General features: G+C 39.2%; 1 protein-coding gene across 1 annotated transcript; it reads left to right on the top strand.

Moving 5' to 3' along the window:
* Positions 1-7,066: 7,066 nt before the first annotated feature.
* LOC104520397 (EH domain-containing protein 4) lies at positions 7,067-24,207 on the top strand (the record flags this gene model as incomplete). The annotated part of the gene is made up of 5 exons (XM_010162084.1): positions 7,067-7,243; positions 10,468-10,565; positions 17,982-18,394; positions 22,097-22,261; positions 23,671-24,207. Coding segments are annotated over 5 exons (1,390 nt in total), but the record flags the coding sequence as incomplete, so codon positions are not given.
* Positions 24,208-27,309: the final 3,102 nt, after the last annotated feature.

Below are 27,309 nucleotides of genomic sequence, written 5' to 3'. Positions count from 1 at the left end.
GGTACCGCGCCCGAGCCTGGTCCGTGCTCTCTAACTCGCCTGACAACTTCCTGTTTCGGAACGTTATCTCGATTTCATGTTCTTCTGAGAAACTGTAACATCCCTGTCTACTTCCTCCTCACTTTAAAAAAAATAATTAATCTCTAAATTATTTCAAAGGAAAAATAAGCACGTCGTGCTAAAACGGCATGACTGCCTTGGCCATCACAGACTACTTAACCTTATCTCCTCCCTCTCCTTTCCCAAAAGTAGTTTAATGTATGGATTGGATGTGATAGTAAGAGAGTTTTGAGCAAAAAACACTTGACATCTGGAAAGTCCTTTTTTTTTTCCCCAGCTCCTTTATCAGTTGCATTGAACAAGCTATATCACTAATAAGGCACCTTAACAATGTTGCTGCTGTTGTAATATTTTGTGTCTTTCCTGCCTCTCTTACTGCTAAGTTGGTTAGTAACTGATTTCAGGAAGCTGAAGTGTGCCTCAGGTATTATAAGCTTGTGAATATTTTGCATATATTTGAATGTGTTTGCCTCTCATATGCCTTTTACAGATCAGTCTAAGATTGCACAAAACTCTGCAGAAGACACTGAGAGGTCACTTGGATCAATTGTAGACCTGCTTATTATATCTGAAGTTCACTATAGTCCTTCTGTAAATTTTACAAATGTTTCTCTTTCAGTTCCAAAAGTTACTGGCAGCCTTGCCATAACACTGTTCTCTTTTTACAGTGTGAAAGGCCTACCTCCCTTCTTCTCCATTGAAAAGTTATGTTTACCTTTACTCACCTGAGAGCTTTTCAGATGTTTACAGAGCTAATCATGTTTCTTTTTTGGTTAGCTAGCTAATTGAAGCTTGAAGTTGAACTTGGTTCTTCACCAGTTATTACTGAATTCTGCTATTACTGAATTCTGCTAGTGGGTGATTTGGGTTTTCCTAACATTTCTTTAGTCATGCTGACTCATTTTCTTCTTTAAAAGCACAGCTGCTTTGTTAGTCTATATATATTTCCAGATATATGTTCCTGTGTGGCTTATGGACAGGGGCTGGTGAGAGCATGGATAGAATGGAGACAGAATGGTCCCAAATATGTACATACCAGAACCTGTTCTGCCTGTCAGCTGAGTTGCTGCGTCATTTGCAATTAATAGGAAAATTATTTCCCCTCCTATAAGAGTTTGCCTTGGATGAGAACACACATTCTTGATTTATGGTCATTCAGCTTTTCTGTTCTTTTGCAGTTGCCCATATTTGACTGGAGTGCAAGTCCATGTTGCACTTAGAAATGATGATGTTCCTAGCAGTGCTTTAGATGTGTCTTTGGTACTCTTGCTTTGTGAGTAACTTATTATCACCTTAACCAAAAATACGGAGCAGTAGGGTTGAGTAGTAGTAATGTACAGTCTGAATGAGAAAAGAAGTATCATTTAGTACAGCTGTTTCCAGCTTTTTTTTATCATTGGTCACTGCTGGGCAAAGGTGCCCAGATAAATTTGACAGAGATAGTTTTCAAAGATGTTTTCTCATGCATTTTATTAAAATATCTGACTCAGTGGAGGAGGCGACTTCTACTATAATGTGCCTTTCTCTTCACCCATTTACCCCTTTCTCCTATCCCTATTTTAGGTAGATTGCAGAGTGCTTTAATCCCTACTAGGTATTGGAGAAGACAGGAATTGACTGCTGAGCCCAAATCAGTAATAGAACAGCTGTTACTGCTTCTATAGGACCACAGTCTGACCTCACCATGATGAACATTCATTACATCAGCGTTCGCTATAGAATAGATAATAATTGGCTGATCCTGCATGAGAAAACGCTCCATTCAGGATGGGCAGCAACTTAGACAATAGTGCCACAGTGACTGTTACTCAAAATCCTATTTAGAGGGGAAAAAGAAAAGCAAAAAAGAGAAGTGCTTATATGCTGAAGGCAAGACTTAGAAGAAGACATGGGAAAATACTATAGTGTCGAGGTCGGCCACAAATAAATTTCCCTTCTAGTAGGCTGAATTTCCCATGGAAAAATGTCATACACTGAAGATTGTTATAATTCTGGGTTTATTATAGATAATTTTCTTAGTATGAAGTTGGTTATGTTTTGGGGTTTTTTTCCCCTTTTAACAAGCAAACATTATTTTAAATCTTAAATTAAAACTGCTTTTTGTTCCACGTTTCTCCATTTCACTGACAGGAGGGCGTGCTAGATCTACTTAAGTATTTACTATTAGGTTTATGTGTGAACATAACAGCTCTGTTTAGCTGACAAATACTCATTTGGGATTTACTTTGATTTAGACCTTATCGTGCAAATTTCACATTTTCATACCTCTGACACATCCACATCCACCCAGTTCCTTCCACTAAGTCTTCATGGAAAACACTGGTCTAGCAATGCCTGAATGTCCCTGGGGAGTAAGCTATGCAAACAAACGCTTCCAGGTTTCTAACAGATCTCCTGGTTTTTCACTTGATGCTGTTTATCCTCTTTGCACTTGGAACAATGCAGTGAAACTGGACAGTTTCGCTGTCTGAGATGTAGCGTGGTGATATTGTTTTATTCAAGTATCTGACAGTGCTGACAATTCACATATATCTAGACCCAAATGTTAATACTTGTCTGATTGTTTTTAATGGGTGGGAAGATGGGTGAGAGCCAAATGCTTATCTTGCATGTGAGCTGCTTGGCCTTTCAGCTCCTGTAATTCTCTCAGTTTCTCCTGGCGGCTTTAGGGAACAAAGTGGGGAAAGGAGGGACAGGAGGAGAATTGTAGTGTATGGAAAAGAGAAAAGAGCGGGGCAGCTTTTTCTTTTCTTCTAACAATGAATTAAACTTCTAGTCTAATAATGTTTAACTTGTTAATAAATTTTCTATTTTAACAGTGTGAGACAGTGACTTTTTTTTTTTAAAGAACTTATCAAGATGAGAAAAAACAGAAGTAAATTCCTCAGCTTGCCTAGCTGTGCTTTTACTTTGCTCAGAGGTATTACTCAGAGGTTAAAATGGTAAACTTCCTTCTATTTAACTCAGCCAGAGCTAGGTTTTGTGAAAGCACCCTTTTGTATGCATAATGTCTGGAGTCCGCAAGTGGTGTGCAATCCCTTGTATGGCAAGAACAGGCTGCATCTATTTCTTCTGGGGGGAAAAGGTGCCTCTTAATTTCTTTGGGTGAAAGCTGGAACTTCTTTTTTACTAGCTGTACATAAAACTTTTGCTTAAATTATTTGAATGAGAATTCTTACACTAAAGCAAACATCTGCTAATTTTCTTGTGTTTAAAAAAATATGGAGGATTTGGTGCAGTGTGTAGTATGGAGCTGAGCAGCCTTATGAAAGGAGACTTGAGTTTTCTCTTGTACATCACCAGTATCCCTGCCTGGTGCTGCTCTGTCCAGCTCACCTGTGTTCATGCATTAGCGTGGCTTAGCTAAAGCATTTAGATTTCAGATTATTATCAGTATGTGAAACTGTGAGTAATCTTTGCTGTCTCTGGAACTTTGTAAACCGGTTTCCCATAGTCTGGCTATAGATCTTGCAAAGGAACATAGATTAATGTTTATTGGCAAAGCAGAAAGGTTACAGCCCAGGTAAAAACAAAGGGAGAAGAGTCAACAGGATGTCTGTTGTTTGATCTAGACGGTCTTTAGGACATTCGCTATTTTTAAGCATTCTTCCTGTGAACCTTTTTGAACTCCCTCTCTGCTGAAAACTTCTGAGAAGGGCATGCAGTTGTGAATGCTAAAACTCCAGGTATTTTCCTGTGTTAATACAGCATACTGCAGGAAAACATTTGCAGCTTTTCATTTTACAGAAGGCTGCTCATCCTTTTTTGTGTGGCTAAGGGAAACTGATATTTTCATGCTGACAGGAAGTGTGATATAGCTTGTATAGCCAGTGCTCAAGAACTAGGGTTTATTTCAGCCGGTACTGGTTCTTGATGTGCAACTGTAAGCCAGTTGTAATGGAAAATACTTCTTTGCAAAGTGTTTCCTGTGTCTGTTGAATAGCTGTACAAGGCTCTGCACCATGACAGTTGGGTGGGGCTCAGTATTTTGAAGGAGATCCTGCCTTCCTAGATTGTTATCACCATAAAAACCTGGTTTTTAAAGCTGCATCTGTGACATTAACTTGGAAGTATCATTGCATTTCAGTAGCACTTTATTCTTGTATAATCATTTCAATAAGCAGCTGATCTGAAATTGCATTGTTTTGAGTTCCAAGCTGAAAATGCAGATGTTGGAAATCCTGAAAGGTGATCCATACAGCCAACTCTTTGTAAATTCTGCAAGTGTTGCATGTGCAGCAAGTTCATGAGCAGGTCATGAGTGTTTTGGTTTTGGGTTTTTTTTTTTTTCAGTCATCTAAATGACCACCTCCACTGAATGTCCATAACCATGCCTGGCAGGTTCATGAGCTTACAATTATCCTGTTTCCCTGGAGATGTCTTATCCTGCATTCAGATCCCATCATGTAGTTTTATGTGACATGGGATCTGGAACCTCTCACATGTGCATTTGATTCAGTACACTGTTCTTTCTTTACTGCTGCTCTGGGAGCTTCTTGTCATGTGTTGCCACCTTACGAATTTCTGCCTCTGTCAACAGAAGTCTGGGAATGACAGTTCTTATCAAGAGAAGAAGTTAGTTACCAGTCTCATAGAGATCCTTTCTCTTTTAGAAGACCGGCAATGAGGAAAAGCAAAATTGAGGGACTTTGAAGTAGAATGTTTAATTGTGGCAAGTTAAAAATCTTATTTTAGAAGATAAAAGTTCAATAGATCTTTCAAAATCAATGCTATGGGTAAATCCAGTCTGGAAAATTGTAGTGGCCCTTGTGAGTTAGCCTTTGCATGCTGTTCTAGAGAGCTCTAGTCTGCAATGCTGTTTGTGAGGAGGCAGGAACACACTTCTGTGTTTCAGGTGTTCAGCTGTTTGCTACAACACTTGAAAGTCCTGGGTTTCCATGCATAAAATGTTCAGCTGCTGAGCTATCAAGAGTTTTGTCTTCTTAATTTTTTTACATGATCTACTGCATAAAATGAGGGATCTGCTGCCTTGTACACTCCTGCATGTGCAGAGAGTTTTGAGTGTTGTTGATCTACTGCATAAAATGAGGGATCTGCTGCCTCCTGCATGTGCAGAGAGGTTTGAGTGTTGTTTTTTTTGCTTTGGGAGAGGGGTTAGTTTTATTTCCCTGTTACTATGAATTAGGTACAGCTTATTCTAGAAGTAGAACAAATTGACTTGACATGTTCTGGCGTGACTGTTCCTTATGTTCTTCCTTTCCCACACTTCTTGGCATTGATTTTTTTTTAATTTTTTTTTTTTTTGTTCGTTTGTTTGGTGGCAGAAAGCTGCAGGAGATCTCATGTAAATAACTGTTCTGTGCTTTAAGCCTCCCAGATCATAGGTTGAGCTGATTGAAGCCAGTTTGCTAAGGCTAGTGGAAAAAGATCTTTGAAATTTAGTTCCTTAAATTCAGCTTCTGTGCAGTGATCTATAAAGTCTGGGAATGTTTGGATATTGAATTTCAAGACAGAGATTGTTTAGCAAGTACAGACACTTTGGAGAATGTTTTTTGTAGCAAAAACAGTTTGCAAGACCTCTCAAATCAATATTGGTTTATGAAATTATAGCAGAACAGGCATAGTGCTGTTGGAGTAAGGGCCAGGACAAACCCCTTATTCAAAGACCAATGTTAATACAGATGTGCTCAAACCTAACTAGTGCTGTCATTGGATGTAGGGACATCACTTGTGCCTGAAGAAGAATTCTCGTTTAAATCCAGCTTTGATTATGTAAAAAGTTAAATTGTAGTTGGTTAAAATTGCGGGGTTTTTCTAAGAACTCCAGGGTGACGTGGAACCCATGGAATTAATAAGTCTGAGATGACTTGAGTTAATTGGAGAATTTTAATGCTCCTGTAATGTTACATTACAGCATACTTCAAAACAATTTGGTCTTAGTCTCGAGGTAAATATTTTCAAGATGGTGCTGTTGTGAATGAGGACAATAGCACTCATGCTTTAAAGTTAAGCAGGGTTGTCTGCTTCTGTTTTTGAAAAGTGGCATTTGTCATAGTATAGGCTGGAGGAAAGTTTTAAACTGAAGGCTCGCTTTATAGGCTTGGGGCTTCTCTTGCTTCTCACTTGCCATCCAGGAAGGGATGCAGACAAGCTTTTTCTATAAATACATGTTCCAGTTCCATTAAGCTTTAGCATGTAAATACACACATCCTTCATTTGAGAGCTTGTTGTCTGTTAAGACTTGGTGTATCAGACTTGGTCCACTGAGTATGTGTTGACTGCATCTCTGAGTGGACTACTCAGAGGGAGACACAAGATGGTTTCTCTTGGTACAGTGCTGCCTGACTTGATGCTTCTTGAAGTACGTTACCTCAAGTTCTGCAGGTCTGACTTAGTTAACGATTATTTTCATCTGTGGGTCTCAAAGAAAAAAATCCTTTCCTCACTCCCAAGCAGATTTAACTGTATTGTCTCATAACTTAGTTGTCTCTGCCTGTGGTAAGATGAGTTAAAGTTAGTAAAATCATACTGAGTTCATCGAAGGGTTAGATCTGTCAGCAAACTGATGTTGCTCATATGTGCTGTTTCAAATTGCTCCCTTTTATTACCAGCAGCACTTGCATAGGCTTGAAAACACACACAAAAGGGGCGATATCTTGTTGTGTAATCTACAGCACTGAGATCACTGGTAGAGGCATCCACTTGAATGGTTCAGGTGCTGCAGTTGGGGGAATACTTTCCACTCTGTTTTTGTAAAGGGGTTTACTTAATCCTATCCTATCCTATCCTATCCTATCCTATCCTATCCTATCCTATCCACAACCTGGTTGTCGTGAAAAATTGGAATTCAGTTTGGTTTTTCTGGTTGGTTGTTTATTTGGTTTTTTTCCTCTAGTAAATAGAAATAATGAAATGCAGGAAAAATGTGATTTTATTATTCTAGAGTGTGTATATCCTTGGGAATTTTCAAGCGAATTATAGGTACTTACTTTTGCCATAGTTCCCAGTCATTTGTTCTGTTACTTCATGTATTCTCCATCTCTAGATACCTGCTCGAACAAGATTTTCCAGGCATGCGGATTGGTCCAGAGCCTACCACGGATTCTTTTATTGCTGTGATGTATGGAGATTCCGAAGGAAACATTCCTGGAAATGCCCTAGTTGTTGATCCTAAGAAGCCGTTCCGCAAACTCAGCCGCTTTGGAAATGCTTTCCTGAACAGGTGAGATCGGTTTGCTTGCTGTCTTTTGATTTTTATGTTTAAATTTCTACTTGATACCATCTTCAAGTATCAATGGTTTTTACAATTTTTTTTTTACCTGCTGTGTTTGTTTTGAACAGCATGGAATAAATACTCAAATACAAGCAGGAGTGGTGGCAGTTCAAGTGAATTAAAAAAAAAAAAGCAGTACTAGATAGGGTGGTACTAGCATAGATATATTCAGTTATCTGAACAGAAAATCATTGTTAAAACCAATACACAGAAAATCACTGAAATGTTCCACCAGCTGACTCGTTTATAAGGCATTACACCAGCTGGAACTCAAGATCAGTTCAGGCACAAATTCTCCTGCTCAATAAAACTGATAAGATTATAGTAGTATTATTAAAAGCTACCATCCAAAAAAAAGGAAAAAAAATATTTTCCCTATGATGCTGTCTTGCTCCTTTGCATTGTTCTCACCAGAGATCTTGGTATAGCTCTTTAAAATTGTGAATTGTAAAAAGGCCCACAAGAATGGATAATATAGGAGTATGCCTTCTGGATAAATACATATTGGAGCTGTTAAGTGTTTTATTTTGATTAACTGCTCTTCAAGCAGTCCCATAGACCAGGACGATAGCATTAGCCTCTGCTGTGTATTTGGGAAAAAGGGAAGAGTTGTTCAGGGACTGTGAATATTGCTGCAGGTAACTTAAGCAGCAAGCTAAATATTTCCAGTTAAAAGTTATTAATAACTTTGTTCACATTGTGTGAGCAATTGCCTTGTTTTCTTCCTGTATTTGATGGTAGCTTGACATGGAGGCCTGGCTTTGCAAGCCAGTTTATCTAAATTGGTTCTCTTTTAACAATAAACTTTCCTGTTTGGCCGATAAATGCTGGCATATGTGTTAAAAGTTCGTCATGTCCAGTCTTATCTTTTACGGTGCTTATTCACAGAAGAAAGCTGCTTATCATTGGCTTGGCTATCACTTTGCTGAGAGATAAGAATATGTGCTGTGGGCAGCTGCAGTCAAGTCCCATTTTAAATAATAATTCTGTGGTCTAAAGCCCCTTTCTATGAGATTATTGGCTCAGTCCTGTCCTCCAGATCACTATTCTGTTTCTCTCTTTCCCCACCATTGTGTTCTCTATGACAAGTTAATATAATTATACTGTAAATAGTATTTTGCACAATATTCAAATATTTACATAGCACATGTAATAATGCTCTTTGTTTGTTTGGATGAATGGTACACAATTTTTTTTTTTTTTTTTTGCTAAATCATCTGTCTAGCTAACTGTCTAGCCACAAATGATGGCTGCAAAGACTGCATTGTCTTTATGTTTCTGAGGCCATTTATTTATTTTCTTGCATGGCCTTCTCCAGCTGTCCAAGTTTGGGTGATGCCCAAGTCAAAATGCTATTGTCCAGCTGGAATAATGGCGCCCATCTTCCCATAAAATAGGCCTAGAAACATCTCAGTGATACTAAACAAGTTCTGGGCTTTCTGATGTTGAAATAAAGTGATAAGAAAACACACATATGAAAATTCAGTCTTCACACTTCCAAATTTATCAAAGCTACTTCATTTTATACATAGTAGTGATGTTTTTTTTTTTTTTTTTGGAATGGTTGATGTCAGGTTTTGGAAAGTTCAAAAAATGTTATTTTATTCAATAGTACCTCACTTCTCTTTGAAAAGCATCTCTTAAGCGAGTAGAAAATTAGCCTTGGTGAACGAGTTTGCTTCAAATATGCAGTATTTTCTATACCTCATCTTCCACAAAAAAAACCTAAACCCCCAAACAAAAAACCCCCCACACACAAAAAAAAAAGGTAGCGCTTTTTACATATCCTAAGGTTTTACTGAGCCAAGATGACTGCTATTTCCTTATCCCCTCTTGGGCTTCAGGAAGCAGTGTAGCTGATGCTGCTGTTTCTGTTGTACCCAAGAAGGGATGCTGTGTGCTTTTGTTACAGACTCATTATTACAAGGTCACCTGAAAGACAAGGTGAAGCAAGGTGTAAGGATTCTTTTTTTCATTATTTCCTTTGAATCATCTGGATCATTATCTGTCCAACAATAGCTTCCAAATTCTGATACATCTTACATTTTGTATCTGATATTTGACTGCCTGAACTCTTCCTGACCCTGATTATCTTTGGTCTTAACATTCTTGTTGGACCTTGGCATGGTTAAAAGGTGTTGTCTGTGATATGCTATTTCTTGAAGTAGTGTTCTCTCTACAGCCATGGGTTGCTGCAGGGTGGCCATCTTGCAGCCTGAGCCTGCAGCTCAAGGCTGTGCTGGGCTGTCTCTGGGCAGCTCTCAGGAGGAGGGCAGGCCTTGTGTGCCTTATCAGCTGCTGCCCGATAAGAAGATTAAACTCTTATGCAAATCTCTAAAGGCAGTTTATGATGGAGGGAGGTGAAGTTCTTCAGTCGTGAACTATCCCCCAAGCATAAGAGTAGTTCGAATTTAACACACAAAGTACTTTCCACAGCTCTTGAGAGGCCTGGTGGATTATTTCTTTTTCATAATGCCACCATTGAATTTGTCTCCTTTCGCAGAGGCAGGATGTTACTGTTTAGACCATGCTACTGTTTAGAGCATGCTGTGTGTAATTTTGAAGTCTCAGTTCTGGCAGCGTGAAAGCTTTTGCTCGGTTTGTGTGAGAAAGAATGTTGTTTTCAGTCCTCCACAAGCCCCACCTAAGGAGGGTGGTGGGTTAGAGACGGGACGGTTCAAATGGTGCCGGAGCAGGTGAGAGGGTGACTTGCCAGTGACTGGAATATAAAGATATCGTCAGTATGCCTTCCTGCCTGCTTCCCGTTTTGTTTGAATCTCTTTGAATTTGGGCAAAAGTTGGAGTATATGAAGATTTTTTTCTTGTGTATGCTAATTTTGGTCCTAGCAGATTGTTTGTTTTAAGGAGTCTTTTTAACGTGACATATGTGTTGTCAGCTCTTGCAAAATTTGTATTTTTATCAGCACCCAGACATGCGGTTTTACAAGGTTTTCCTGTGTTTTCTTTTTTATGAGAAGCTCTCTGCTTACTTTTTTTTTTTCTTAAACATGTATGGTTGCCAAACATAGGGATACATTAAGACTTCAGAATTTTTTATTTTTTTTTATCTCACTTGAGTCTTTCTAAAAGCAGATACATAAAGGGAAGCTCTCAAGGGACGATCTGTATGAGAGCTAGAGCTCTTGTTAATGTTTTCTCCTCCTTTCCTGCAGATTCATGTGTTCTCAGTTACCTAACCAGGTACTGAAGAGCATCAGTATCATAGACAGCCCTGGCATTCTCTCTGGAGAGAAGCAGCGCATCAGCAGAGGTGAGTTGCAGGGCTTGAAAATAACCAAACTCCCTATTTTTGCTATGCTGGACAAGTCATCGTAATCTGTTGAGGGCTTGTTTTAGTGGTATTGTGTGATGCTGTGTCTCAAACTTTCTTACTACAAGGCCTGTTAAACCAATGTCTTAAGGCTGGATGTAGGGCTTGGAATTTTTTCCTCTTGAAAACTGGTGGGGTTGGGATTTCTATCATGTGGCTCCTATGGCTGCAAAATGGCTATGGTTGCATGGTCTGCTGACTAATTAGCGCTTTGACACTCCTGAAAAAAAGCCTTATTTCCATCTTTTTAATTGCTTTCCACAAATAATAAAAGACTTATATATACTAATGAAGTTCATGAATGAAGAAATGTTTCATAATAGCTATAGCTCTCCAAGTAGGTCATGTTTAAAAACTGAGAGGGTTGGGCTTTAAGTAAGGTGCTTTTTTTTATAGGCACAGCTGCTAGTGTTGCTTCTTAAGGTCACTCAGTCGTGCCATAATACAGTTTTCAGTCAAAAGAGCTAATTTAGCAGGAGGAAGAGGGAATGAGAATATTTTTAATAAAATGAAAATTCTGCAAAGAACTGAACCCTGGTTTTAACATGCTGTTTAAGAAATTAGCCTGCCTTTGAGAAACTATTAAAACAAAACAGCGTAATGTAAATAACTTTCTTCCTTGTTTTCATTAGCTGCATTTAACTGCATGTCTGAGATTTCTGATGTAAATGGTAGTGATCCAGTGTGTGGCTTATGCCCTCAGATCTTCGCTTAAGAAACAGAAACTTGCTTCATGTCTGTGGGAGGGAAAATAATCAGTTTTTTAACATCACACCTGTGATTTTTTTGAGGAAATCCTGGAATGAGCATAATATATGGCACCTGTGCAACCGCAGTCTTATCTTTACATTGCACTAACTTCTTAGGACTGTAATCTAAACTATGCTTGCTTAGTGAACTAGTCTACTAGATGTCTGGATTCTTTGTTCAGTGACAGAATGTGGGGTTTTTGTCATCATTATTGTTCATATAGTCATGTAAAGCACTCATCATGGGGACAGAGCTATGTTTTCCTGTAGGTTATATACTTGTGAACTAGTAGAGGTGAACAGCATGAGTGCTCTGCATCTGTGCAAGCAAGGGCTTGAATGTTGTGAAACCAGATGAGTAAAACACATACTGCACGTTGGTGCTCTTATTTCTAGGCAGAAATAACCAAGTGTATAACTAACAATCTATAATCCTGAAAAATCTTCCTGTAAGATGTCCACAAAATGTTTAAATCTCAGTTTACACTTGAGAGCCTGATAAAATCAAAGATGGTATTAAATCTCCTACTTCTGCATCTCTGTTGTGGATTCCAGCTCCTTTTTTCCTCTACCAAGAAAAACTTCTCTCTGCTTGTGAAATCAAGGGAAAATGATGCTTGGCATTTAAGTGTTTGTTGCCACTTTCATAACAGTATGGAAGTGAACACGAAAGAAGCAGAAAACCAGAGCACCATACTAATATGCCACTGAAGAAGTGAGCAACTGTATGAGAAAATTCAACACCATTAGAGACTGCTGTGGAAGAGAGAGAGAGACTGTGGAAGTCCCAGACTTCATGTGTGGGACAGAGTTGTATTTCACTCCAGGTTATGTTTCACTGGTGGTCCTTTGTTCTTGTGACTTAACAAAATGTACAACTGTTGTTTCTTTATTGTTCAGAAACTCCATTTTTTGATGGTATGTGCCTTGTCAGTTGTTTCTATGGACTATCTCGGCTGTCCTTTGATACGGTAGACTTTCACCTAAGTTGACAGGGCTCAGTGATAACCTCAAATTTATCTGTTTCACAGGCTTTAACTTGACTAGTTTGCATTTCATTATTTATTTTTTTTTTTTTCAAACACATAACTTGGCATAGTTCTTTTATCATAAATGTGGTTCTCCTGTGTGCTGTTTAGCTTTAACCGCTGTGGTTGTACCATAAATAAGGTTTTGGGAATCAGCTTTAGAGAACTGTTCTCTCTGTTGAAGTACCTACAAGTCGCTGTATGGACATATTGCATGCACCTATTGCATGCTCTTATGCTTAGGCATGTCTGAAATACTGCGCAGTCAGGTACATTTCCTCTGTATGACTTTTGGGCTGCTCATGCAGTTTCCATACAGGCGGCTTTGTGGAGTTCAAACTTGACTTGTCCTGTGGTGCTGCGCACAGGAAGGCCTGTCTGACCACCTTCCTGAAGGAGTTGGACTGACTTCAACATATTTTATGCTACAAGTCCAATTTTGCACATTTTGAAGTTTGAGTTGCTTAGATTATTTTTTAAATCGCCGTGTGCAAATGTAAGCCAGATTCTACGGGAAGTTTTTTGCTGTTCCTAAATTGTTTCTGACAGACAAGCTTCTGTTTGCACACCTTCAGAGCAACAAAGTTATTTTTTTGTACAAAATGTGTGTTGTTTCCCATTAAATTCACTGGCTGCTTCTCACTGAAAAAGGTTGCAACTGCTATGCTTCAGTATGGGAACTGCCATTTCTTTTCACTGTGAAGGTGATTACAGACTTAAACATAGGGATGCTTTTCTGTGCTTGTCAGGAAAGCTCTAAATATACAGAGTGATTCTTCAGAATTTATTTGCTGACAATTTTTGTATTTCAAAAGTTTATAGTTCATCAATTTTCTTAAGTTTTCAGTTTATTTCTATTTCTCTCTTAAACTTTTGTTTTTCTTATGAATCATGCTGCTACTTTCTAGGTAATATATACAAGATGAGATTTTTCATAATTCAGTAATGGAATATGACATTTAATAACAGCTAATAAGTATTTAGATGCTTTCTGTTATGCATCCTATTGGTGTCTGCTCACATCTGAGTTTTTAAATTACTTTTCTAGAAGTTTAGCTTGTTTCTAACATTGGTGAGCAGCAACTTTTCTTATTGATGATTTTTTAAATGTGTTTGATGGAAGAATAACATTACAGGACCTCAGTATAAAACCTTCTCTCTTTGCTGTTGGTGGTTTATTCCAATTTCCCATGAGCAGCTGCTTAACTATTTACCTATGAATAGGATGTAACACCTGCGTAATAATAGAATTTGACAGGTATCACTAGGAGTAAAGTGAAGCTTACTGAGACCAACAAAGCAATCAAATGTTAACTTTCAGTTTTAAAATGCAGGAAAACAGGAAAGGGACTATATAAAAATACAGGATATGCACTACTTCCCAGCATACTTTATTTATAACTCTGAAAAGTATCCGGGCCACGGATGAAGGAGCTGATAGATTTCTGAAGGGTCAAAAATATACACAGAGTGCAACACTCGAAGCTGTCTCTCTTGACACACCTTTCCCGCTCCTGTTGTCGGCAGGAGGATGTGCCAGAAGCTTCCTGCCTCAGACGTGTGCCAGCATTGTCCCCAGCCAGACAGTGCTTGTCACTGTGCTGCTTGTGCAGCATCACTGATGACGTTGACAAAACCCGTGTCAGACAGAAACGTGCGTATGGTGTGCAGGGTTTGGAAGGAACAATGAGCATAAAGAGAGGAGGAAGAAGAAGCAACGTCTGGCAGGGTGTGGGGAGGAACTGCTTTTAGAACAGGGTGAGGGTTGGTTCATCGTTGAGTGGCATGAAGGCAAGAGTTTCAAGGAGTATGGGAAAAGAGCTCAGAGGAAAATGGAGGATATTGGTTAGCTTGCATTTTTAAAACTGCAGTTACTTAAATACAGGTAATTGTTTCAGTTCAGTCTGGCTTGTGAACATGTAGTCATGGATTGAGTGAGGTGGTGTATATAGTTGCAGCATTGTGTCAGGCTTTCCCTTTCGGTGAGACTGTACATTCTCCCTAGGGTTACAGCAGTGCAGTAGGATTGTTATCCCCAAGTGCTGGATTGAGACAGGCTTTCATGAACGTAACTGGAAACTTCCACCCTGGACAGCAAAAAGTGCATCTTTCCATGTGGGACTGAGCTCCATTTGAAAGACTGGGAAGTTTAGATGCTCACCTGTGGCAAATCATTAGAAGAACAACAGATTGGGCAGGGGAGAATGGCAGTCCTGTCCACATCCAAATTCCCTCAGTTTTGTGGTATGTAGACCAGCAATGGCAGTTGGGATCGCTCCAGCACTTTGCCCACTCCTGATTCATCTGGTGAGCAAGTACTGCTCTCTGAGCTTGGAGGCTCCTCATTGCAGCATTCATCTGAGAGGTGCCTCTCTTCTGCTGTGCCAGTGGCACCAGCCCCAGGGGTGGAAAAACTGGATGCTCTGGCTGTCTGTGCTCGCAGGGGATGGGTGGAGCCCATCAAGCCTCCTTAATTGTTTTCTAAGTTGCAAAAACTTAGGGCAAGTCAGAAATTATTGACCTTGGGCCCACAAGGGAGAGCCTATCGTTTGTTTACATCTGTATTACTAACAGAAAATTGACCTATGCTCATACTGCAGGATTGCACAGCTGTATCTGAGTGTGGCTGGTGGCTGTCATGCACGGGGCTGGTGCTTTGTCCTGTGCTAATGACACGAGAGCTCATGATCATTCCTGTCATCAGTGTTTCCAGAGCTGGTAACCACGTGCAGTTTCTCTCCCAACTTTTTAAATCTCTTCCACATTATTTCATTTTGTTCTCCTCTGTGGTCTCTGCTCAGCCCCTTACTGATGCCTGACAGTTATGCCTCTCCCAGAGGCATCAGCTCATTCCGTCCCTGCAGCTTGGGATGAGCTCAAAAGCTCTGCAGTGCTGCTAGTGGGTACAAGGGTGACTTGTGACTTTCTAATATGCATTTGCAAGTAGATGTTGTACCTGGTGAGACATAGATCCTCAGGCTGGATATCAGTGCTGACACCAGTCACTGGGACCAAACCTCTGAAGAAATAGCAACAGTAGAGCAACAAGGAGCTGAGAAGCATCGACATCAAATATTTTTGGCTAAGTTTTCCAAACTACCAGTGTTGACCTAGTACTGCTCAACTTTGAAAGCCCTAATCCACACACAGGTACTGTTATGTGACAGGATCCTAAATGTGCTGTGTCTCACTGCTGAAATATTTAACTGTATATCACTTCTCTGTAATTCAGATATGCTCTAATGTGTAACCAGTGAATCTGTTTATTAAATGGGTTAACTTCTAATAAATGCTCATCAATATTTAATTTGTATATTAAACAAATTTATTGCTAGTTAACAACAACCTCTTGACTGTACCATTGCTTTTACAGTTCAAAATCCATCAAATGTGTGATGGGAATTTATATACTTATTTAACCAGCCTTATAATTCACCTTCTCACATACCCATTTGTGGAAAACTTAATAGATTTAACTTCCTTAATTTTGCAATTTTATGTATTTCATTTCAAGTATATTTCCTTCTACGTGAGTGAAATCAGAACAGGTTATTGTGTAGCTCAGATCTGTGCACTGGTGCAACCATGTTTTGACATGCAAGTGGCATGCAAGATCTTGCTTCTCCCTTTCTTTCTGGCTAAATTTTCATAAAGATAAATTATTCACACTGGTTTTGGTTAGATTGTTAGTGTAGAGCTCTTCCACCTGTATTTTTTGCAGCATTTCTCCTTGCCCCCACCTTTCATCTTGTGTTGAGCCCTTCAGGAACTGGTCACAGGATAAAACATATGAAAGCACTAGAGCAGTGTTATCTGGAAAGGGGCCAGATTTTGCATTCCTTACAAAGTAATCCTTTTAATGGGAAAGGTTATGTTGGCTTTATTGGTTTTTTGCTTTTTTTTTAATAGCCAGATAATGAGTCTGACCTGCATCCTTTTGGAACCTAGTAACACCTTTTTAACCTAGCCCTCTCCTTTCAGCTTGATATATCTGTGCTGGATTTATAGTGAAGTCTTATTGTCTTTTTGTTTTGTTTTTGTTTTGTTGGGGTTTTTTGAGGAGGGGCAGGGAAAGCAGGTAGCTGGGGACATTTTTCTTACTATTAACTATAATTTCTAGATTTAATTTCACATACTATTTGTAATTTTTAAAAATTTAAGACTGAGTTCTTTCCTGAGTTGCTAAACATGCACAAGCATGCTCCATGACACATCTGGAGTTCACCTTTTTTTCCTATTTCAGGTATGTCTGCTTTTCTTGATGTTGGACTTAGTCAGGTTTTACTGGAAAACAAACAAAAAAAAAGCTGATTTGCTTTTGGGTTCCCTGTTAAAGACCTGCAACTTCCTCATAACCTCTTATTTATACTATTTAAAAGATGCTCAGGAGAATGAGGAGTGGTGAAGAGTCTTTTGCTTGTATCTTTACCAGGTGTATGAAGTGTTTAGATAATTGGCTCAGGTATGAGTAGTCTAAGTGGGTTTTCTTTGCTGGGGGATTGGAGGTTTAAAGGCTTATCTTGTACAGCTGAGAAATGACCAAAGACACCCTGGAGGGCTCACTGGTGGTAACTGAGATTTCTTTGCTGTTGGCATTTAAATGTATGCTGCTGGGAGCAAAATAGTTGATTCTGTTTGGGTTACTTTACAGCAGTCCTTGCATTTTGACTGCTCCCTCTTTTAGCTCTGATTTCTTTCTGAGAGAAAGAGGAGGGGTGGGATCTTGGCTCCCAGCTCATACCTTGCTATTCCTTACTCAAACAAGATGAGTCACAGCCATGCCAAGCCTAATGCCACGTCACTAGCGGTGACTCTGCAGATTAAATGTGTCATTTCTGAATAACTCTTTGTTGTGTGGATTAGGTACCAGCTGCACTTACAAAAGCATTCAGGCAGGTGCTATGAATAGGCTTTCCTTTAGAACATCAAAAAGTTTGTTTCAGATGAACAGAAAAGTCACTTCTTGTGTTCTGTAACCTGTTATGTCCCCAAAGCCATGACCAACGCAGACACATTACTTGTAAATTGGATCTCTGAGTCAGCTGTGGCAGAGGTAACAGTAAGTGTTGCAATGCAAGGAGAGATGAGTTTGGAAATGGTTTTAAAATCCAACTATTTTAAGTTGCTGATGTGCTGGAGTGCTGCACCTGCATTGTTTTCCCTGTTGGTACAGATAGGCAGTGCTACCAAAGTGGCCAGTGTTAACAGTGATGATAAGAGCCCCACAGACCTGCTTAGCTTGCGTGCTTTGCTGGAGCCAGAGCTCCTGGAAAGAGGCAGACATGGGTGAGAGACAGTAACTCACAGCAGCACAGACGATAGTGACGTAAGAGATGGGTGGCAAGGTTGAGGGAAGGGCAGTCATAAAAACAAAAGGCCTTAATAGTGAGACTGGTCTAAGGAAATGTAGGATACTGTTATCCTGACCACATTGTCCACAAACACTCTCCTCTAGGTGGTCCATCTCCTCTTTTCCCCCAGGTAGGTGCTATGATCCCCCTGTGCTCTATCCCCAGCCCTACCTTCTCTGAGACTCGCTTTTCTGAATGGTAGGACTGAATAGTTTATTCTCCCTCCAGGCTATGACTTCTGCCAAGTCCTCCAGTGGTTTGCTGAGAGAGTTGACCGCATCATCCTCCTTTTTGATGCCCATAAGCTGGATATATCTGATGAGTTTTCAGAGGCTATTAAGTCATTCCGGGGCCAGGATGACAAGATTCGAGTGGTGCTTAATAAGGCCGACCAAGTGGACACACAGCAGCTGATGAGGGTCTATGGTGCACTCATGTGGTCCCTGGGAAAGGTGATCAACACTCCAGAGGTGCTGCGGGTCTACATTGGCTCCTTCTGGTCCCATCCTCTTCGAAACACAGAAAATCGAAGACTCTTTGAAGCTGAGGCACAGGATCTTTTCAAGGATATCCAGAGTCTCCCCCAGAAGGCTGCTGTGCGGAAACTCAATGATCTCATTAAGAGAGCAAGACTTGCAAAGGTAAGAAAAGATAAAAAAACCTAAATTAATTGAATGATTAGTCTCTTCTGTCTCTTTCAGTGCAGCCTTTCTCACTCTTCCCAATCTTCCTGTACATATAAACTGTGTGGTTTTCAGCAAATGAATTGAACTGTCAGTTTTTCAAGGAAGAGATAACCACTCAGGATATAGAAGCAAGTAGGAGGAAATCAAGGTGTACTGGGATGTGTCTCTAACTTTAGAGAAGGGATTTGATGCTTTTTAGGCCATTAAAGCTATTGTTTGCTTAACAGGGAAGTGAACTTTATTTCTTAAACACCGTGCAGTAAGGTAATCCTAAATTTACCTTTGGGAGATAAACCTTTTTTTTTTTTTTTTTTTTTTTAACAATTGTATGTAAAGAACACTTGAAAAAAAAACAAAAAAAAGAAGAAGAGGGAGAGGGAAGGACACAAAAAAACACAACCAAAACTATTCACATGCAACCAACCTTCCATATGCTTTTTTACATATTAATACCTTAATGCATACTGTCAGTCATCTGTTATGGTAAAACACTTTGACTAAATTCATTTATGTTATGCCCTGCAATACAAGACTGATTAAAAGCCTCAGTCTTGGTGATGCACAACTACTGATGAATTGTAGAGGTGCTTGTGCATTAGATTGAGAAGAATTTCAATCTGAGCCTCTCAGATTACATCTTCTTCCTTCCAAGTCACGGAGACACTTGGGTGATGCAGACTTTGTGTCATCATCTCCAGGAAAAAAACATCTCTCATTATCCAGGAACATGAGTTACGTGCCCCACTGTAGGTAGTCCCTACAGACTCATGTAGTGACATGAGTCACCGCTCCCCTTGTTTTTGACTGTGGAGAAGTACATGCATTGTGTGCAACTTACAGTCACGAACTAGTGTGTGTGGACAGACTGTGTGTGACAACAATGTGACTGTCTAAACAGGTTTTCAGCAATCAGTTGTAATTTTTTTGATAGGTCTCTAGTTATCTTTGATGAATGAGTGGATGTCATTTTAAAACTTTGTAATTTATGACCAAGTTTTAATTACCTATTTGTAAAACCTTCTGGTTAAATTTTACACTGATCTTCAGACTCCCTGCTTAACAACACTAGCTTCATCTGTGCTTTCTTCTCATGGGAGAAAAATGGTGGTACCAGACAGAAATTCTAATTTCCTAGGCAGTTATCAAATAGAATGTGAGTTGAGTTAATGAAGCTGTCCTGGAATAAATTTTCATGTGGACTTCTAAGCAAAAATGAAGATTACTTGTGCTTACATTGATATAAGAATAGCTGTGTGAGGTTAACAAAGCCAACTTCCTATGTTGGCTTAATTAACTCTCTGAATATAATGATACATTAAAGGGGTTTTTTGTGCCTGAGCTTTACGGCACCCCATAGCAGTTACTTCTTTGAAAATTCAATTTAAAATCATGTTCCTGATGATGATAAGAGTTGCTATGATCTCAATCTGTTTTGTGGATGTTGTTGACAGCTTTTTGCTTTCATTTGTTATCAATTGTTTTGGAAGTGGAAAAGTGTCAGATGGATAGTCTTTAGGTGTTCCTATGTAATCTAAAATAAAATATAAAGGTGAATACAAAATTCAGTGCTCATAGGGCATGCTAATTAGACAGCTATGGAACTGGAATAGACTGTTTATCTGCAGGCAAGCAGCAATGTAAGCTTTCCAGTGTCATATTCCAAACTGAACTTAAAATTACTGACACTCAAGCATTTTTTTACAGCATTTACATGTACAGTAACTAAAAACAAAAGCAAACTTAACTTGCTGTCAAATTTGGGCATTAGGCTTTTTTTAAGTCCTGTGACTCACTCTCCCATTTTGAAGATGGAAACTCTTCTTATCTACAAGAAACACATGTCCATACTGACAGACCTTAGATCACTTAGCATACACATGTGAAACTGTTAGTGCTTGTGAACTATAAACATACTTGTCTGGTTTTGCCAGAAGTATTATTTTAAACATAAGATCCATAAAACTACTTAGATTATTTATAAACTTTCTTAGAAATATCCTTGTTGAATCAGTTCTATCGTTCTAGAGAATTACTTGTATCTACTCTAATAGAAAATGTAGAAATTTAAATCATCTGCAATTAAAATACACTCTTTTTAGGTATGAGGAAGTGTTGTTGTGTGAAAGTTGTGATCTTAAGACATGCAAATAAAAACTGGTTACACCACTTTCCTTAAAAACAAAGAGATTTTTTTTTTTTCCTGTTTGCAGTAAGTCTCCTAAATAAGTAAGGAAAGGAATGGGAGAGCACTGCCCCTGTACAGGTTGTGTGAGGTTTGTAGAAGGCACATAAGGCACATTCTGTCATGTTTTGGTAGATATTAAGTATTCTACTTCCACTACATCTACATAATTGCTTTTTTCTAGTGATGCTTTTTTGTGATAGTCTGTCTTCCCCTAGTCTTCAAAATCTCAACTTTTTACTGCTCAACGGTTTGATAGACACTCTTATTTTTTTTAACATTTTTTTCTGTGTTTGTGAAAATTGTAACTTCTGTTTTGGAAACAGCTGCATCCTTTTTTAATGAAGATGACCTGGGTTCTGTGAAGACTTAGCCTGTTGTGGATATCATTTGACTTAAGTGGTCCTGGCTGGGTCAGAGCTTAGGAAAGCAGTTCGATTACATGAAGTTGATAGATGTGTATTGCTTCTAAAAGAAGGCTGCCTTTGTGCTTCCCTCTTGTGTGTAGAACCAGTATCAGTGTCCACACAATTAGCTGGCTAAGTGAGCTCTCCTCAGTTAAGAAGTGCAACCACCATTTCTGCCCTGGACCAGATCACTCACTGTGTGGCTAAGCAAATCCTTTTGGTGGTGAAAGGTGGTGGGAGGGTGGTAAAGGGGAAGAGATGAATGGCTCAGGGTGAGGGTGGAAGGGAGGGTGCATGGGCAAGATGGATATTTTGACGGCAGTGCTGGATTATTTTGATCATGGCAGATGAGAAACTGAAGAGAGCTCTGCAAGTATCAGTGTAGACTTGTTATCCTAAATTAATGTTTTTCCTTATATGCTGGAAAGGCTCTACTTTTCTCCCTAAGGTTTTGCAAGGCAGCTGTGGCATGCTGTTCTTAGAGTACACTGCTCTGTCATCCTCTGGTGGCTGCGTATAGACTATAGGTACTCACTTTTCTGGGAGTAAATAGGTAGGAATGCAGTGTCACTTCAGTTAGATAGCCCTGACACTTAGCACACTTTGATTGTTTAAGTCATTATCCCGTTGCTTCCCACAATAATTGGTGAGGCAGATAGATTTACAGATTGCTACCACTGAGACAGGTGGACCAGTATGGCTGGTGCCCTGATAGAATCCATGCATGTAGTGTCGGGACTTGGTTTTGGGGCCTTGTTTTTTCTCTTACTGTTGGTACTGGTAGAATGCTGAACCATGCTTCTCCTTAAAATGCAAGTGTGCATCTGTATTTCTTTTAAATATGTTCACTTTTGCTCTGCCCCCCAAAGGAATGCTGGAAGCGGCAAAAGCTACTTGATAACTGTTCCTGTAAACATGAAGTTCCATAAACAAACATTGATAATATCTTATCCTTGAGCTGACTTAGGGAAACACATTATTTCTGTTTCTTTTTATGACCTGGGTGAAGAACACTAATGATAAGTGTAGATAAACAGTAGTCTTGATTTCAGTTTTGCTTCTTCTTAGGTTCATGCTTATATCATCAGCTATCTGAAAAAAGAAATGCCCTCTGTATTTGGAAAAGAGAACAAGAAGAAGGAACTGATCAACAGATTACCAGAGATCTACATCCAGCTGCAAAGGGAATACCATATCTCAGCAGGGGACTTCCCTGAAGTCAAGAAAATGCAGGTAAAATGATCAATTACTATTTCCGTGAAATAATACTAACTTTCCAACAGAATTGCAAAGTTGAAAAAGGTAGGACCAAGTATCTCAGTATCATAGTTTTGGGTCTTCAGCAAAAGAGCAGCTGAAGTGAAAATCAGTCATGTGTCTGTTATGGGGTTAATGTGACTTGGAAGCAGTGCAGAACAAAAAAAATTGGCAACTTGCTTAGTGTGGATCCACTGATACAGGACTATAGAAATTACCATAAGGAATAAGACCTTCTGTCCTTTTAGTCATCAGCAGATGGCAGCAAATATATACATGAGAGATCAGTCACTTCTGTAATGAGGAGCAAAATTGGGAGAAAACAAAATTATGCCCAAACAGATAGCGGGTTTGACCTTTGTTTTCTAAGATTTATTGCATATCATAAATTTATACTGTCAGTTGCTGCAAATCAGGTGATTCACACCTGAACAGAGTGATGGTTGGCAGTTTTCGTCTAAGAAATCCAAAGTTCTGTGTGCATGGGCAAAGCAGCTTGCCTGTGCTTCAGGTTTCTCAGGTTCATATCACTGTAGTTCTGATATGTATGGGAGTAGCTCCCTGAGGTGATAGATGAGATTTGTTGAAGCAGTTTAACACCATTTTGAGAGGGGTTTTGAGGGGCATTGTTTGAGGGTTTTTTAAGACTTTTCCACTGTAACTGTCTCTTCCTGGCTAGCATTTTGCATGTAGAAATAATACAGTAATTGCCTAAAGCATTTGAATTTTCCAGCACTCTGGTGTTAAACATGCTTGGGCTTCTGTTAGAATAGCACGTACCACCTAGTTAAACATCTCACTGAGGTTAGTAGGAGTTATGTAGAAGAGGAAAACTTGTCAGGGACCATGTGACTTCATGAGTTCTGGCAACACTGCTATAGAAATGCTGCTGCTGCTATCCTATCTCAGTTGTTCTTTATTGGTAAAGGACACTTATTCACAAACAAGAGTTTTATAAAATCAGATCAGTCCTGTAAACTCTTGGATTTATTTTTAATTTTAAACACTTGCATAAGTGCTAGCAGGACTGAGGACCTACTTGCATGCTTTCTTTGATGTTTGGAAGAAAATCACCAAATGGAAAGTTGTTGGGTAACATTAATCAACTGCTATGTTTTTATGCATTGCCATTTTGAAAATTATATTGTAAATGTAATTTAATAGAGGAGCTCATACACTGTTGCAAAGTTGTCTTAGTGTGTTTGATCAATATATTGGGTCTATGGTACATATGTGTCAACTTTGCTACTCCTTCAAGAGGAGTTTAATTTATGGAAACTACATCAAATGGTAACATTATTTTCATTTGAAGCCCATTCTTTAACCTTTTCAATGTATTGGAAATGTTTCTAACTACTGTCACTGAAACTTTTGTCATTTGACAGGAGCTGTTGGAGACTTGTGACTTCACTAAATTTCATTCTTTGAAACCAAAGCTAATTGAAGCTGTGGATAATATGCTGGCCACCAAAATTGCCTCCCTGATGAGCCTGATCAGACAGGAGGAGAGCAATATGCCTACGGAGATGGTACATGGTGGAGCATTTGATGGCACCATGGCAGGACCTTTTGGCCAGGGTTATGGAGAAGGTGCTAAGGAAGGAGCTGATGAAGACGAGTGGGTTGTTGCCAAAGATAAACCTGCTTATGATGAGATTTTCTACACTCTGTCACCAATTAATGGCAAAATATCTGGGATTAATGCAAAAAAGGAGATGGTGACTTCTAAACTACCCAATAGTGTCTTGGGGAAGATCTGGAAACTTGCAGACTGTGATGGTGATGGGATGTTGGATGAGGAGGAGTTTGCTTTAGCAAAACATCTCATCAAGATTAAACTGGATGGATATGAACTGCCTGGCACGCTACCTTCGCACCTGGTGCCTCCATCTCACAGGAAACCTTTCCAGACAGCAGAGTGAGAAATAAAAGAGGAGAAGAGTGAGGATTCTGGAAATCTTTCAACAAATGAGTTGAAACCACCAAAATTTGAAATTTGGGCTTAGATCCTTAAACCTCACAGCACATTTCACGCAAGTTACTGAAATCAAAAGCATGGTAGCAGGGAAACATTTGTGTAGCTGTCCCTGCTGACCTTCACTCAGACATGCTTATCACAAGTGCCTTGTATAGATCTATCATAAGGTGAAAATGTTTTTGTAGTCCTGCTTCCGTGTCTTGCTGCCTTTACAACCATAAAGCAGAAAAGACCATGTATAAAAATCACTGACCTTCGCCAAACCTAAGTATTTATCAACCATAAGTTTCTTCAAACTATTTTAAATAGTGCAAGGAAGCTCTAAGTGTTAAATTCACCTGCCTATGCAAGGAACATTTTCTGTGCTAAAAACATACTTTAAGCATCGAGTGAATGTCAGCATCTCTGTAGTTGAAGAAAAGGCCGATGTAAAAAGAAACTTTATTTTTGTTCTTTTTGTTATTTAATAGGGGGTTAGAAAGAGTAGAGTAAAGGGGAGAGTCTTTTAAGTGCTCAGAATATGAGCAGACTTGTTTTTAAAATTTACTGATTATACCTACAACTGCAAAACATTAAAGTGATTATTTCACTCCGTCATCACTGTGTCTTGTAATCTGAAGAACTGCTTCTTCAGTTTTATACAGCACTATATACTCAGTATTACCATTAGAAGAGCTGAAGCTCCTTTGTTCCTTGGATTTGAAGTTTCTTTTGAGGTTTCAGTTTAGCTGCTCTGCAGACAATAAATTCCTGAATTGTTCAAAGTGACAGCAGAATGTTTTCATAAGCTAAAAAAAAAAAAAATCATGTTTGCATTGAAATCAAGCCTCACTTTCTGTTCAGAAAAGGTGCATTGCTCGAAGTTGGCCTCTTCAAAGCACATCAGATTGTCTTGGTATTGGTATTCATTGGTATTTTTCATTGGTATTTAATTTCTATTTACAGGTATATACAGTCATCTCTATATTTTTTATATATAATATTTTTAGGAAAAGTTTGTAGCTTTTTTTTGCCAACATGTAGCTGACAACCACAAAAGAGATTCGATTCCTGTGGTGGCAGATTTGAAGGATGAGGAGGCTAACAGGGATATTTACATTTACTGTAATAAATTATAGATTGGTTCCTCCAGATATTATTCCTTTATTGAAAACAATCTGTGAAGGGAATGGATGCTTAATAAATGTTCATTTTTCTAACAGCACAATCAAAGTTGACCATATCGGCCGCTTACGCAAATTTTTGGCCCTGTGAACTTGACTCTTTCAGGGAGGGCCAGTTCTCTTCCAAAATCAAACTTGACAGTCAGTTTTGCTCTATGCACATGTGCAGAAATTGACTTGTATTCCATTTGTAGTATGAAATACCCTACACATCAAAGGTACTGTAGTTTTGAGCACTTTTTCTTGGAGGCTCAGTAAGAGGTAGCAGTAGTGCCTTCTGAGACAGAGCAAGCCAAAAAGTGTTTCAGCATCCATGCAGTAGGAGTGGGGAGGGAAGTAGTTTGGGTATTGTCTCCCAGTTAAGATTTTAGTCATGCTTATGTGTTCAGATTTGTAGGTGACCTAAGAAGAGCCTCAGCTTCTTTTTTCAAATCATACATTTGTAGGTTGTCAGTCAGGTTTAATAATTCAGATCTTTCCAGACCTCTTATCTTTCTGCATCTGTTCTATTCTGATGTGAAATTACCATGAACTTTGCCAAGGCTCTGTCATGGGAAAACAATGAAACTATTTTAAGTAATGACAGAAGAACACCTTTACCTTGCCAGGCTTCCAGGCCTGTATCAAGGATATCCTGGCATAGTTAAATTGTTCTTGAGGACTTGCTTCTTTTTTTTTTTTTTTTTTTTTTTAATATCTTAGGATTTTCTCGTATCATTCAGGCATACCAAGTTTATTTCTGTTAGACCTAAATTAGGAGCTAAATTAACCTTAGTGCATCTCTATGCACTTTAGTAGAGCTGTGATACTTGACCATGAGTCTACCTGTGTGACTGTACATCTGCAGAGTAACTGATTTTCTATGTAACTTATTTTTGATTGCACAAAAGTAGTCTATAGGGATTGCAGGAGTTTTTTGTTTGTTTGTTTGTTTGTTTTTTAAAAAAAAAGGCTGCAGAAGTAGTAATGTGTGCTTGTTTGCGTGTACTGTCTGCGGTCAGTAACAAATTCATACACTAATGACCAACCTGACTACCTTAGTAAGGAAAGCCACCAGGAGAAAGAAAGCGAGCTTGTGTATTGTGACTGCTGTAGTGTGGGCAAAGCTGAGAGGATCTGGGAAGTTGCTGATTTTCCAACTCTGCCTTACCTTGCTCTTCAGCAGCACAGGGTTCCAGGGATGGACCCATGTTTGAGTTCCTGCTCTGTGTACCTTCCAAGGGTGATGCTCCAAATGCATTGGAGCTGTGTGATCCCATGCCAGCAGAAATAACCTGCTTCAGCGAGAGGAGCAGGGTAGTTTCACAGTGATTTTATTTTATTTTTATAGCTTTATTGGTAGTAAAATGGAGAACATAACCTTTTCTTCAGACTCCATGACAGCATGCTAACTTGGGCTTAGGGGACACAAATTGAAATGCATCATTTTGATAAGTTAAAATATTTTGATTAGATGAGATTGAAATGTTTTGCTTTGTTTTCCTGTAGAATTTGGAAGGGAAATGCGTGAAGCATGTATAGGAGTAGAGGTGGATTTCCTCGGTTTATCTGGAGGAATAGAAGTGTTTCAGGCTCGGTATGTAGAGCTACATGCATAAATGTATTTCTAGATATGTTGTGCAGTGCACTAGCATTGCACCTGCTTGATGGGAATAAAATACATGTCACGTTGACTTTAAACAGCAGTTTCTTGCACAGCTGAACTGATACAGTAGGTTGCTGTTGCTCAGGGGAAGAGATGTCTCTTCTCACTATCTCCTTGCAGACCCATGGGCGTATTCCATTTGCCTTGCTGGTTCGCTGGCTTGTGAGATCTTGCAAGCCCACTGAGCTAGTTAAACCAGCCACACACAACAGTTTGAATAATATTCTGTGGAGTTAGT

Source organism: Antrostomus carolinensis, unplaced genomic scaffold (genome assembly GCF_000700745.2).
Source record: "Antrostomus carolinensis isolate BGI_N321 unplaced genomic scaffold, ASM70074v2 scaffold2742, whole genome shotgun sequence".
Taxonomy (NCBI): domain Eukaryota; kingdom Metazoa; phylum Chordata; class Aves; order Caprimulgiformes; family Caprimulgidae; genus Antrostomus; species Antrostomus carolinensis.
This window is presented reverse-complemented; position numbering and strand designations above follow the sequence as displayed.